This window comes from Conger conger, chromosome 10 (genome assembly GCF_963514075.1).
Source record: "Conger conger chromosome 10, fConCon1.1, whole genome shotgun sequence".
NCBI lineage: Eukaryota > Metazoa > Chordata > Actinopteri > Anguilliformes > Congridae > Conger > Conger conger.
This window is the reverse complement of record NC_083769.1, coordinates 28023814-28038882: the sequence shown is the minus strand read 5'-3', so window position 1 is coordinate 28038882 and position 15069 is coordinate 28023814. Positions and strand designations below refer to the sequence as shown.

The following is a 15069-nucleotide window of genomic DNA, read 5'->3' as shown; positions in this document are numbered from 1 at the left end:
CAGTAATAAAACTTATGTTACAAGGAGAGCGGTTTTAAAAGTAAATAAGTCAGTATCTCGATACAGCAGGGAACCATTGGCATCACTGGTGGGAACACCTGTTTACCTGTTCCTCCAGGTACATCCGATACATTTGCTGTGTGGTGGCTGTCACCGAGGATGAGAGAGGAACAGAGGAGCAGAATCAGCCCTCCTCCTCCAGGTCTTGTCTATTAGTGAAACTGGATAGGGCGGTGCAACCATTGAGAGGGACCAGGAACAGTTGCTGTGTGGCATCTACCCCACAAACAGTAGCATCTCTACATGTACGTCTACGGCAACAGACATAGACCTGCCCGCCCAGGACACTGTGAATGAAGAGGGGGCAAAGTATGGCTTTCATTTCAAACAAAAGTTTTGAATTCAACAGGAATTTACTGTGTTTATTGTCATTACCATTGCAACAGCCTGAAAAGAGCCCCAAAAAAAGCTGGAAGTTGAAGAGCAATGCAGCTGCAGGCAGGCTAGGATAACTGTGGGCTCTGACTGAAGAGAGGAGAGACAGAAATGTACTGGGTGAGAGATTAGATCTGCCCGGGGAAAACAATGCCGCAGTATGTTTTTTTTTTGCACTCTCACCCAGCCAATTGCATCGCTGATTCAACCACAGGTCTGAAGCTCTTATATGTCATTCACTGTTACATCAGCCTGCATATACTCAGATATCACTCACTGCACGATGCCCAGTGTCATTCACAATATTATTACTCGCTCATCGCTACATGTCAGCTATGATTACATCACTGTGCCCATCTCTAAGTGTCAATCACGACTGTATCACACCACAGGTTATCATGTGTCAATCACAGGAAGGCCTTTTCTGATGTTCTGCAGCTTAGCCTGCAAGCATTCACTTCTGAAAAACCCATCGAAAAGGCTTCTGGAAAAGAAATCCAAGAAAGAAAACTGCAAAAATGGAAAGCTATAAATGTATCCAAAGCAGCCAATAGATAAAGTTTGAGCGTAATGACGAAAAGAGCACAGGATTAACCTTGAGCAAATGGGGGTGACCATGTCAGTAACCGAGGGGCCAAAACTGCTCAGATAAAAAGGGATGGGGAAATTCATATGCGTACAGATATGTGCCAGGACTAAAACTGAGTGGCTGTGCTCCAAAAATAAGTGGGGAATTTGGTGGACACTGAAAGAGCTGGTTAATGCAGCACTTGAAACAGAGCATGGCCTTGGCAGACGCCTGCAGTAAGGGGGAAACGTACAGGGACGCAGCCGGGAGGCTCCCTGCCTGCTCAGCCCAAACATCCAGGATACTGTCAGAGCCCAGGCTTGTGGGGGTTTACTGGAAGACTGAGAAAGCTCTCTTGCCTCTTAATTTGTGCCCTTGGAAATTATCCCTGTCTGCATTTTAATCCAATCTGCAGTAATTAAGACTCAGTTCATACAGTGGTGTAAGGTTATTCATTTTCTCGGGCACAGCTACTATATGTCTATCTTTGGTGTTGGCACCCGTGCCGTTTTTCCAGAAGCCTCCCCCTTTCCTGTTGCATTGTCTCAACCGCTTCTGGTCACTGGCTCCAAAAACTCTGAGAGTCAGGACTGCACCATCTTTTTATGGGGGTCAAAGACATATCTCTTGAAGCTGAGGCTGATGCTGATTGGCTGGGAGTCGGTCTTGGCCTCCTCTTTGACTGGTTCCGTCTTGTTGCCACCTTTTGTTTTCTTCTTGGAGGTGGAGGAGAGGAGCTGCTTAGCCTCTGCGCCGAGCCCCTCTGTCCAAGACAAGGGAAGAGGGAAGGTTACACAAAACATACACCAGACACACAATAACACACTGATTAATTGGAAGGGACAAACACATATGTACATTTATATAAAAGATAATTCCATATGTACATATAACATACAATAAAAATATGCTGTCATAGTATGCAGTCTCCCATAACATCCAGCAATTGGTCATAGAAGATAAAGAAAGGCACAGAACAGTCCAAATATGTTTGTGAACTGCATTTTCCCAAAATTGTTCTATGAAGGCAAGCTCAGTTATCACAGGATCAGGGTTCTACACTGAATTTGATCCATACTGCTGAGGGAGGGAGGGGAGCTGGAAGTTTCAGGGACAAAACCGCAGGATCCTGACTAGATTGTGTCTGTTTGATGCAGCCATTTTCACACGGACCACTGGTACAGCACATCATAAATTCAAAAAGTGAATGTCAGATGTGTAACAAATAGTTGGGTTTGATTATTGGTGGAAACATGCTTTACAAAAAAAGCCCATTTTAACCAAATAATTTACATACCTGTAGAATATGCTCCTACACAAAAACTGATATTGATAAATGAACAAAAATAAGTAGACATGGGGCAACATGGCTCAGGCAGTAAGAGCAGTCGTCTGGCAGTCGGAGGGTTGCCGGTTCGATCCCCCGCCTGGGCTGTGTCGAAGTGTCCCTGAGCAAGACACCTAACCCCACAAATGCTCCTGACGAGCTGGTCGGGGCCTTGCATGGCAGCCAATCGCCGTCGGTGTGTGAGTGTGTGTATGAATGGGTGAATGGAGAAGCATCAATTGTACAGCGCTTTGGATAAAGGCGCTATATAAATGCCTGCCATTTACCATTTACCATTTAGATAATGCACATATCAGTTGGGAGATTTGGGATAAATTGGCCACAATAACATAATATTTTCGGAATTCAAGACCATCAGCACAATATATTTTCAACCAAAAATTGGTATGTAGTATTTCACAAACAGAATATGATTTTGAGGTCACAAATAAAAAATGTAAACCTGCTGGCCGTGAATACATAAGAATTCCTCTCATTGGTGGAGCAGTGAAGTAGCCATTGTTATGGGAAAGGTCCTGAATTTGAATGCCCCATGTGCCGCAGCAGTTTCATAAAGACCTGGGATTTTCCTGTTCACCATGCGCTTTGTTTGTTTTTTTATGATTCTGCTTGTGAAAGGGTGTTGCCCCATCGGACCTCATCAGTGTGTCACAGACTGGGCCGGGCCCAGGACGCAAGGCGCCAGCGGAGACAAGCACCGACCAATCAGCGTGAGCGTCTGTATGAGTGCGTACAGCAGTGTTATGACTACAGGATCAGCAGACTGTGCACAGGGAAATATCTGCCTGTGCACTCTTCATGCCCTCATAAGCACAGTCTGTGTCCTCACACACACACACACACAAACACACACACACACATACACACATACACACGTACACACGTACACACGTACACACGTACACACGTACACACGTACACACGTACACTTCACTCCCTCACAACTATACAATATCCAGGTCCACACACACACACACACACTTCATTCCCTCACAATTATATAATATCCAGGTCCTCAAACACACACACACACACACACACACACACACGTACACTTCATTCCCTCACAACTATACAATATTCAGGTCCTCAAACACACACACACACATGTACACTTCATTCCCTCACAACTATACAATATCCAGGTCCTCAAACACACACACACACACACACACACACACGTACACATACATACACACACGTACACTTCATTCCCTCACAACTATACAATATTCAGGTCCTCAAATACACACACACACACACACACACACACACACACACACGTACACTTCATTCCCTCACAACTATACAATATCCAGGTCCTCAAACACACACACACACACACACACACACACAAAATGCCTGAATATACGTGAACAAATACAAATACATTCTCCATGGCCTCGCAAATATAAACATATATATATAGACTTCATGTCCCCGCAAAACCATACATACGTGCACAGACACCCATACACATAGAAATATAAACCAAGCATATTCAGGACGCAGTCTGACATGTAACTATCTGCATCATTCAGGATAAGAGCATTTGCTGAACGGCTGAATGAAAGTGTAATCCATTAGGCATGACTACAGCATGGGAGTGTGGGAGAAGGCCCCTCTGCAGACAGGACAGTGGAGCCGGCCCCTAGCTGAAGTGCAGGGTCACACACTACAGCAGGGAGCTAAGCACTAGGACAGGGGGTCCGGGGCTGAGCAATCCCTACCTGTATGGCACAATCCTCAGCACGCTCCCAACGCTAGTCGCTAATCCCTCAAAGAGCAGCTTAAAGCCGGCGATAAATAAAAAGGCGCATTGCACAGAAAAAGAAATTGCACACACACAGACACCAGGCCCGCACACAAACACAAAACCCCTTCGTAAAAGCATCTCTCTTTTAACGTCGTCTTTGTCTCCCTCCTTGTTCCGTTACGCAAAAGCTTAATTAAAACGGGGCCGAGAACGCCGTCAAAAGCTCCGGTCAACGTTTACAAAGAGGAAATTTAATTCAATCAGAGCGCTCGCCTCCCTTTTTTTCAACCGCTTCAAACAAAAATAAAATAAAACCGTAATTCATTTTTAAAAACAGTGACCCCCCCCCCTCCCCCACTTTGTTTTTTTTTACAAGCACGGGACTATGGAGGGGGAGCAGGGAAAGATATCTGAACATGAAAAAAAGGAAAAGAGAAAATCATGAAACAACAGAGTCTTTGTAGAGCATTATGGGAGGCAGGCTGAGAGAATTAGCCTTTGTGACTCTTCTGTCTTTAGAGATCTTCAAATTAATTAGCAGTTATTTTATTACATGAAACCACACTGAGGGGGAAACAAACACTTTCATTGTCATAAAACTGTCATTTCAATTACTGTACAAAACAAGCACACTGAAGACCAGCACTCTGGGCCGAGCCGCTGAAGACCCAGAAACTCTGCTCGCACAGTCATGTATCTTTAACAGTAATGAGCACATTAAATAATATGAGAGCTCTCAACCTCCCCCATCTTCTCCTGTGACCTACAGTAGAGTGGATGCCTGGGGGCTAGAATAACTGTCTGGTGCCAGGCTGCTGAGCCCAGGGCCTCGTGTGGGATGAGTCTGGGGTTAGCCACGGGGGGGGGTGGGGGGGGGACGCAGTGGGACAGTGGAGTCTGTGTGGACCAAACAGGGGCAGGCAGAGGAAGGGAGGGGAGGGGAGAGTCTTCTTCAAAAGCCCAGCGATGAGCTCCTCCCTCCCCACTCTCTCTGCCCCTCTCCATCTCTCAGCCCAGCCTCTCTCTCTTTCTGCCTCTCTTCCCCCTCTATCTCTCTCTACCTCTCTTTTCACCTCTCTCTCACTCTCTCTGTGCTACAGCACCTTTGATCTTGTGCCTGGGAGAAGCGGCTATGGAAGCTAGAAAAGGAATGTGGACGGGAAGAAGAGAAAACAAACAGAGCAGGGTCACAGGAGGGCGAGAGACCCAGCAGGCCACACGGGAGGGAGAGGGGGTGGACGTGTTGTGTAGTGCAGAGCAGGGCATCTGTGAGACAAACAGACACGGCCACCACACTGTCAGATACAGAGAGGGGCACGTACAGCTGCCCCTGCCAGGGCCGATTCCTCAGAACTGGATAAGGAGGCAGGCATGGGGGCCAGTGGGCTTCAGAGCTGCTCAGAGGCTTATTCCATGAGTACCTTCATGCTGTGTGTGTGTGTAGGGTGCGTGTGTGTGTGTGTGTCTGTACTGCGTCTGTACTGTGCCTGTAATGTGTGTGTGACCGTGTGTAGTGTGTCCGTAGTGTGTGTGTGTCTGTAATGCGTCTGTACTGTGCCGTGTAGTGTGTGTGTCTCTGTGTAGCGTGTCTGTAGTGTGTGTGTGTGTGTGTGTGTGTGTGGGTGTGAGCGTGAGCGTGAGAGACCACCCTAAAAACAAAATAGCCAGTCCACAAACCACCCCCCTCCCAGTTCACCAGCTCTCCCTGCAGTAGGTAATTGTGGCCCCGCACCCCAATGCTTAGACCACACCCTGACTGCAGGCTGCAGTTCCTCTCAGGAAGTTGTGGGCTGACTGTGCATGCGTGTGTTGGATGGGCCGGGGCTGGGGGTGTTTGGCTTCAACAGAACATTATAGCTGCCTCTCTTCATCATTAGGACCCCCCACTTCTGGCCTAAATACTACACCCCCCATTTCTCATAGGTGGCCTGCTGTCTATAGGCACACAGTGTACAATTTACACAGGAACCCACATTAACCAACGCTATGTCTACAGCTTCAGAGCAACCATTTGTTCCACGGTTATTATCATTGTTAATCAATGCTTCTTCTATAAGCAACGGTGTTATGAGGTGGTGCACTCTGAGAACAGTGTAGCCGTTCCTTGTTCCTCGAGGCGTCCCTTGGGTATGGATATGGAGGGGTCAGGAATCTCCTGAGGGAGGCCTGGAGACCTCTGAACAGGAGTGTTCCCTACATCCTACGGGGTTTTCCCACCCCCGTACACAGAGGGACATAAGGTAAAATAAACACTCAGCAGACTTCCCCCGGAACGAGAAAACCCCCCAGCAGAACGGGCGGAATGTTCCTTGGGATTCCGGGCCTGCTGCCGCCACCACATCCTGTTACCCACAACTGAATCAGGTGGAGAGGGGAGGAGAGCAGAACGAACACAATAACGCCGGTGGAAAGGAAAAGGTATGTGACTGGAGCAGGGGCGGACGCTGGATTGACACTGAAGATTTTGGCTTGTGACACTGCTTGTGCTACTTGAATGTGAAATAGGATCATACTGAAAACTTACACAGGAAAATGCGCCAAATCTTATTTGACAATACCACAGTCAGACTTCATTAGATAAAGTCGGTGGCTCTAGTTTTATGTTATTGTTAACACACAGTGCGTAACTGTCGTAAAAGAGTAATATGTCCATCATGACTGAAAAGAGATATATATATAGTAGCAATTAATTATTTCCAACAGACACACAGATCTCACCGAGCACTCTGATCTTGAACTTCCCGCTCTGTCCAAAGCCGCCCTCGATGACCCCTTCTTCACCGGTCGAGAGCCGGACCTTTAACCCCACAAACAGCTGCAAGTTGGTCTCCTTCTTGAAGAGATTACGGCCAATCACAGTATAGTCATCCGTCACCTGATCAGAGAAAGAAGAAAGATTTGACTACACTGGACGATTACAAACTTCAATTCATTACCTCCATTTCCCAAAATGCCAAACAATTTTGTCATGACTTATGTAACCACTGTAAGACTGCAGTTTTGCTGGGGTCATGAGCGAGGGTCAGCATCTCTAGTTTTTGAAGGTAGTGAAACAGAAATAAAGAGGGCATTAAAAAGTATTACTTGCTAGTCGCTCTCAATCCCGCATGTTTATCTCTAGAGCGTCTAGAAAGGGGAGACCCAGTTTGTGAGACTGGTTTCCTGCAATCAGATTAGTTCTGGGGAATTTTCGCCTGCATTATGTTATAAGTCAGTGGCAGCTGGATGGTAATATTTGTTGGCTTGAATCACTGCCTTCAACTGGAGCCCCATCACGAGATCATGATTTGCAGCTGAAGTAGAAACTGGCCATTGGTTAATTGGCAAAGTGTGTCGCCAGAAGGGCAGACTAATCTCAATCTGTGTCAATGCTGTCTGGCCAGTAGCACTGTACGGCTATGAGCCTGACATGTGAGGCAGCTGGAGAGTAAGCAACAATTAGCTTAGCCAGCTATAAACATTTCAATGGTACGTTTGTGGCAGAAACGATCTGCTCAGAGGCTATCTGCCATCTTGCTAGAATATTATTAGTTATACTATATTATTAGAATACCACAACTAATATTAATATACACTCTTTAATATTAATGTACACACTTTATGAGTTAGTTATTAGACTTTTTCTATTGGTCTTTTTTCTATTGGTTTTATGCAATATGTGTTCAGAGATGCTGTTCCGCATACCACTGTTGCAATGTGTGTTTATTTGTGTTACTGTCACCTTCCTGTCAGCTTCGACCAGTCTGGCCATTCTCCTCTGACCTCCCTCATTAACAAGGCGTTCTAAGCACATCATGTACAGGGACATATTTTCACAGGCTGTGGACTGGCTGAATGTCAAGGCATCTAGGTTATTTAGGTATTTTTGTTTGGGTCAAAATAAGAAAACAAAGGGACCCAAAAAATGTCTTCATCACGAGTGCATGTCTAGGTTGCTTTCATTTTCAAACACATTCTGTTCAGCTAATTTATTACTCAACAAACTGGCAGTTTAAAAAAAGTAAAAAGTTTAACATTTAGCCTAACAAAACAAAGGGGGGGGGGAAACATATGTTCATATGCTTACATTCGTTACATGACGGACAATGCACATTATGTTCAGACCAAATAAAGAGTGACAGGACACTACCCCACACTATACACTACTTGGGGGGGAAGGCTAACTTTGCGCTGCTGGAGGTATATGCTGGGCCCAGGGTGTGCTGGGTGAGTCATAGAGGTTCTGCCCTCAGAGTGATGTGAGCGGTCCGACCAAGACCTCCACCCAGCCCTGCGGCATTCCTCCATGTCTGCAGTCTGTCTGTCTGTCTGTCTGTCTGCATTCTCCTTTGCTTGTGCTCTTTTCTGGTTTTTGTTTGTTTGCTCTCCTTATCTTCATCTAGAATTCCCTCTCACCCGCTCACAGGGCTGATAAAGACCGGCCCCTCCCCTCGTGCCCTACGTGACGCTGAGCTGTACGCTGTACACCGCACAGGGGCTGGGCTGATAAGGCATCAGCTCTTTCTGCATAAAAAAATAAACAAACTGGCGCGACGGCGACGCCGAAGCCTCTCGAACTGTAAAAATGTGAAGAATGCGAGACGTCCACTCACCCCCCCCCCCCCCGTTCCAAAACAGCAGCAGAAATTTGGGAAAGGACACGACTTCCTTATTCCCCGAGGACCCCGTGCGTGGAGTGACATCACGCGATGCCGCCTGACCCCACACAGTGAGGTCAAAGTCAGGGTCAGCGCTCAGTCACTGCTAAGCTGCAGTCAACAGCCCCAGGTGCCTCTTACAATGAAAGCTGCGCTTATTCTAAAGAAAACTCTACCCACACTTGAACTCTCGCCCCTAGTCAGGATTGAACACACAGACTTTGCTTTAGCCCTACACGATGAACTTCTAGTGAACTTTTTTCATTTTCCCCCCACTAAGTTCAGTATCTGCGCTGAAACTAAAGACACCATGGGTTGCTCTAAGGAAAAAATAAAACCAAGGAATGGCTTTTGGCTGGAAGCACTACAATGTACACCAGTCTTTGAAGGGTCACTCACTTGGTCGATACAGTTCAGGCCAAACACTTTTTAATTCCAATACATTTTGTAAACATTTTCTATAGAACGTGACATTTATTTAAAGTTCTAATCTACCATTAAAATAAAATGTAATGGTAAATTACACTTTTATTTTTCAGAGAACAGATCTAGGTAACCTTTATGTTGGACTTTTACATTACATTACATTATTGGCATTTGGCAGACGCTCTTATCCAGAGCGACATACAGTTGATTAGACTAAGCAGGAGACAATCCTCCCCTGGAGCAATGCAGGGTTAAGGGCCTCGCTCAAGGGCCCAATGGCTGTGCGGATCTTATTGTGGCTACACCGGGAATCAAACTGCCGACCTTGCGGGTCCCAGTCATATACCTTAACCACTACACCACAGGCCACCCCAGGACTTCTTGACTGCCAACTGATCTCCAGCATAGCACACAGCCCACTGCCGAGCCAAGGCAAGGCCTAGTACACTCCCAATCAGAGCCAAGGCAAGGCCTAGTACACTCCCAATCAGAGCCAAGGCAAGGCCTAGTACACTCCCAATCAGAGCCAAGGCAAGGCCTAGTACACTCCCAATCAGAGCCAAGGCAAGGCCTAGTACACTCCCAATCAGAGCCAAGGCAAGGCCTAGTACACTCCCAATCAGAGCCAAGGCAAGGCCTAGTACACTCCCAATCAGAGCCAAGGCAAGGCCTAGTACACTCCCAATCAGAGCCAAGGCAAGGCCTAGTACACTCCCAATCAGAGCCAAGGCAAGGCCTAGTACACTCCCAATCATATGCCTACAGTTTAGCCCACTGCCTTTTCCCCATGTCTGAGACCACATTTAAAATACCCTGCTCACAGTCGGACAATATGAAAACGAATGGGGGGGGGGAAAGGTGACGATTTTTATTAGCTGACTTCAGCTTCTCCATTTTAAAAGAGGAGCGAATATTTCCCTCATTTCAGAGCGGTTGGGCTCGGGTTGTAAAGGGATTTCAGACGTGAGGAAGCACCCTGTGACTGCCTCACAGGCTATGAGACTCATGAATACCATATCAATACTACAAACATATTGCATACAGAAAATACATATTTACATTACATCTGTAAAGGAATAGGTGTATGTCATGTGGACAAAGATTCAACTGAAAAAACTTTGAAAAAACAAACTCCCCACTAAAACAAATATAATGTGTTGTACGGAATGAGCAAAAAGTGGTTATTAAATCGAAATATTTACATTCATAGTTTGTGTACAGCAGAGCACACCGAGTTACTGCCAAGAATGTAGTAAACAAAGAATGCTATGTTACTGAAAAACAAGATGGCAGATTATCAAGACACAAGCTCAGCAATAAGCATTGCATGGCTCAAATTTATTGCTTTAATACTTTGTTTTCTTCCCTTTTCAGCCGAAAGACAGGAAGGCATGCATCACAGCCTACCATATACATACCATCTTGGTGCTGAATGATGGATTTAGTGGCAGCACAATTAGCTTGGGCACAAAAGACACTTCAACAGTAACTGTCCAAAGGGGCAAGCTGGCTCACTTTCACTTTTCTCTGTCATGAGGAGCAGGTGGAGAGTGTGTGATGAAAAATGCCATGCCGCCTATCACAATCTGCACTCCGTAATAATATAAAAAATGTAGTTCCTAGTCCTTATTTAGTTTACTTATTTACTGCAGTAGTTTCCTTATTTACTGTAAAGTATCCCAACTATCTTCCCATGATCAAATAGTTAGCCATCTGACACATTATACTGCACATGGAATAATACAGTCTGGCAAGATAATACTAAAAACATTTCTGTCCAAGCCTTTATTTTTGTCTTTCTACTGCTAAAGTGTATTCAGCTAAAAATGTTGATATCCAGTAGCTGCATGCCTGTTAACATTTTCCAAACGTATATGAAATAGGACGTAGAGAGGATCCATGACGTGTAAGGCTTAAATAAGTTAATATACATTACAGACACGAGTAATTGAGGCTTAGGCATAGTTTATCAGTCACATTCGGTGACACTTTTCACTGCCTTGAAATAGCACTTCATAACCCAATCCAATCAACTCTCTTTATAACACTGCGCCATTAGCTCCAGCTCGCGATGAAATAAGCTCTCTTCCTTATTAGCCTTTACATCTTTTCAATATGCAGAGGGAGGAAACACAAGAGAGGGAACGAAAGAGGGCGACAGCCAGACCGAACACGCCAGCAAAGGCCCTGCTGGGGAAAAGACACCGCGTGGAAGACGCCGGGGAGAGAACGAGAGAAAGAGGAGGCCGAAAAAAAAAAGAACAGAACACGTGAAAAGAGGGCGAAAGAGCAAGAACGTAGAGAAGGAGCGAAGGAAAGAGCGGCAGACGGGGGGGAGAGGAGGAGGGGGAGGGAGAGAGCGCATGCCTGCAGAGCGTGGGCGATTGCTGCGTCAGTCAGGTGTGACCGAACAGCGCCGGCATCAGACAGACGGGCGGGCGTCAGGGGCCACACGCGTGTCACGGAGCAGCACACGCCAAGCGCCCGCATGCCGCTCCCACACGCGCGCACACAATGGAGCCTCAGTCCCACCAACATGCACCACCGGCAGCAGAAATGCCAAAAATTCAAACAAGGACAAAAACATGACAAGCCGTGGGGGGGGTGGGGGTCAAGCCCTCCGAGGTAAAGGGGGAAGATGAAGGGATGAGGGAAGTGGAGCGAGTATAAAGAGGGGCATACAAACTCTGATAGCGAAAAAATAAACATCCCTCCAACCGAAATGTTTGGTCGGACAAAACGTCTCGGCAGGCTGCCATTGTTAGCCGTCAACAGGCTGCTGCGTGTCCCTTAAGTCACCTCACCTTCTCACAACATGTAACCTGCAAGTCAAAACACCCTTTTCTCCCTCAAGTAATCTAAGTGGCTGCAGTCATCACAAAGCACCTCCGAAAAACAGTGCCCATGACCATTTGAGTTCACTGGAAGCATTATGCCTTATGTTTATCAGTCTATAAACTGCACATTCAGAGCCCAGTAATCCCAAACCAAAGCTCTTCCTCAAATTGTGTACAGGGAGTAGACAGATGCACTGATCTGTATTTTATCAGGACAGGGTCAGAGTAGGGTTAGAACACAAGATGAGCTTTCCAGATAATTTTAGGATCAGAAAAATCTGAACAACTTATGGTGGTGACATAAACATTAACTATGTGCTCCAGTTCCACAATACCAAAGTATGATTTCAGATACAGACAGCAGGACGATTACATCACTAATTTGTTTTTGCCTGAGTTCTCCTTTAACCTGGGTGCCATCCTTTGTAAAGCTGGGTGTCCACAGAAATGAAATTTACACATCTCCTCTGTCTGCTATTTAATATGAGCTCCTGTACACAGTCAATACTCAGCGAATGCGAGTTAGAACCCACTGTTACAAAAGAGCCACAGCATCTCTCCTGAAGGTGTGAATATTTCATTGGCTCTGAGCTCTAATTAATTCAATTAGTTACTTCGATTACATTCAAGCCCGTTTCTGGTTCTTTGAAGTTTGAAACTGAAACATCTCACATCTAAAGCCTACTAAATGGTGGCCCTTGAGGACAAGAGGTTAGCACTGACAGTTTAGTATATTTGCACACTTAACATGTTTCAAGGTCATGTCCGCTGTAATTGATGAGAGCGTTTCCTCTATTGTAGTGATACTTTCTCATCTGACAGTGGAAATGATCTCCCAGAGGGATGAAATGGAGCATTAGATTTTATTAGAATCACTATATCAGGTGGGCCAGCCCTGATCGTAAAGAGCCACAGGGTCTGTTTTCACCCTAAAATCAGCAACTCACTCAGATTCAGGAAACCAGTTAATGTGTTAATTGTGTAAATTGTGTAAATCTGCCGTTTTAGCTGATCAAAATGAGAACCAGCACAGCTCTCTAGAACCAGGACTGTGCACCGCTGTGCTATGGGAGACACTAGTTCAGCCTGCTCCTGCAGTAACCCTCCCTTTACCCCACCCAGCCAGCCGCTCACCCCCTCCACCTGACCCTCCCACACACCCAACCACTCACCCACTGACCTGACCCTCCCACACAACACCCAGCCACTCACCCACTGACCTGACTGTCCCACACACCCAACCACTCACCCACTGACCTGACCCTCCCACACAACACCCAGCCACTCACCCGCTCCACCTGACCCTCCCACAGCACCCAGCCACTCACCCACTGACCTGACCCTCCCACACAACACCCAGCCACTCACCCACTGACCTGACCCTCCCACACAACACCCAGCCACTCACCCACTGACCTGACCCTCCCACACAACACCCAGCCACTCACCCACTGACCTGACCCTCCCACACAACCCCCAGCCACTCACCCACTGACCTGACCCTCACACACAACACCCAGCCGCTCACCCGCTCCACCTGACCCTCCCACACACCACCCAGCGACTCACCCGCTCCACCTAACCCTCCCACCCAGCACCCAGCCACACACCCACCGACCTGACCCTCCCACACAACACCCAGCCACTCACCCGCTCCACCTGACCCTCCCTCTGCTTGGTCTTGAACACACGGAGCCTAGGGAGGGCGCTCTCCGCGTAGCCCTTGTCCTCAAACCCTTCCAGCAGCTGCCCCTGGAAGGCCAGCCTGCAGGTATTGGCGTGGATGTCCGTGTCCAGCTTCGAACCAATCACCAGGCAGAAGGTGGGACAGGTCACAGGCCTCTCAAACTCCAGCAGAGCCCACTGCTCTGGGTCAGGCCCCTCCCCCATCCCTGGTTGGCCAATCACATACTCCTCCTGGTACATGTACTCCCTGTCAAAGGAGAAGGTTTTGTCTGGGGAGGTTGAGTCGGAGGGTTGGGCGTGGCTCGTTTCTGTAGAGGGGGGGTCAGCAGATGACTGAGCTGGGCTCTGATCTGAGGGGCTGTTGTTATTGGCTGCTGAGCTGGAGGGGGGCAGCCCAAAGAAGGAGACCTTGGCCATGACGGTCTCGTGACCCACGGTGATGTGGAACTTGCTCCGCGTGGCCAGCGCGCCCCGGAAGTAGCCGATCTTGCGGACAGAGATGAGGCCGGCGTACAGGGTGCGCAGGGAGCCCGGGGTGCACACCACGCCCCGCTCCAGCAGCTTTGGGTCAAACTGGGTCACGCACACGCCCACCCGGTCCCCCTGCATGGCCGAGCCCACAGGCTGCCGGAACATCTGCACCGACTTCACCTTCCGAGTCACCTGGGGGGCCAAACAGACACGTTCACTGTACATGGGGCCCAGTTGGGTTACACACTCATGGTGCATAATTTTATCACAAAGAAAGTACAACTATTACCTCATATACTGCTGTACATTATGTTTTCATAAAAACTATTAATTTCCTGTATTGTTCATGTTCATTTACAAGGAAACAATGAGAACAATTAATTTGCACTGCTTTTCCATTAGACTGAACAGTCCTCCAAATTCACAAGTGTGTGTTTGCAAGTCTCCCTTTTCAGTAATTGTTTTCTTTCCGGTGGTACAACAATGTGTTAAACAGGGATTAAATATACATTTGTATACATCTGACTATTTCGGTGAAGTAAGGAGGGAGTGATACAGCAGATTTGTACATCAATTGGTGGCCATAGGTAGGTTGATATGGTGGTTCTCTTCCATGCCTTCTAAAGTATCTGCAGTGGTTATTCAGTCTGGTGTTAACAACCATGGGTTCCTCTAAACAGTTGTCAAAAGATTTCAGAATGAAGATGGTTCATTTCCACCAAGAAGGAGAAGGCTACAAAAACTCTTAAACTACCTATTTTCACTGTCAGAAATATTATTTGAAAACGGAAGATGAATGGAACAGTTTAAGTCAAGACAAGGTCTGGAAGACCAAGAAAGATTTCAGAAAGAATGGCCCGAGGCCTGGTGAGAAATGCTCAGAAGAACCCACACATCACTGCAAT

General features: G+C 47.0%; 1 protein-coding gene across 1 annotated transcript in view; it reads right to left on the bottom strand.

The window, feature by feature from the left end:
• Positions 1-408: 408 nt before the first annotated feature.
• eefsec (eukaryotic elongation factor, selenocysteine-tRNA-specific) overlaps positions 409-15069 on the bottom strand; it is a 21192-nt gene continuing 6531 nt past the window's right edge. The window contains exons 5-7 of the mRNA XM_061258135.1: positions 13658-14356; positions 6826-6982; positions 409-1766 (exon numbers count right to left, since the gene is read on the bottom strand). Coding sequence (XP_061114119.1) covers positions 1588-1766; positions 6826-6982; positions 13658-14356 — 1035 coding nt within the window. The 3' untranslated portion in view covers positions 409-1587. The remainder of the gene's footprint in view (positions 1767-6825; positions 6983-13657; positions 14357-15069) is intronic.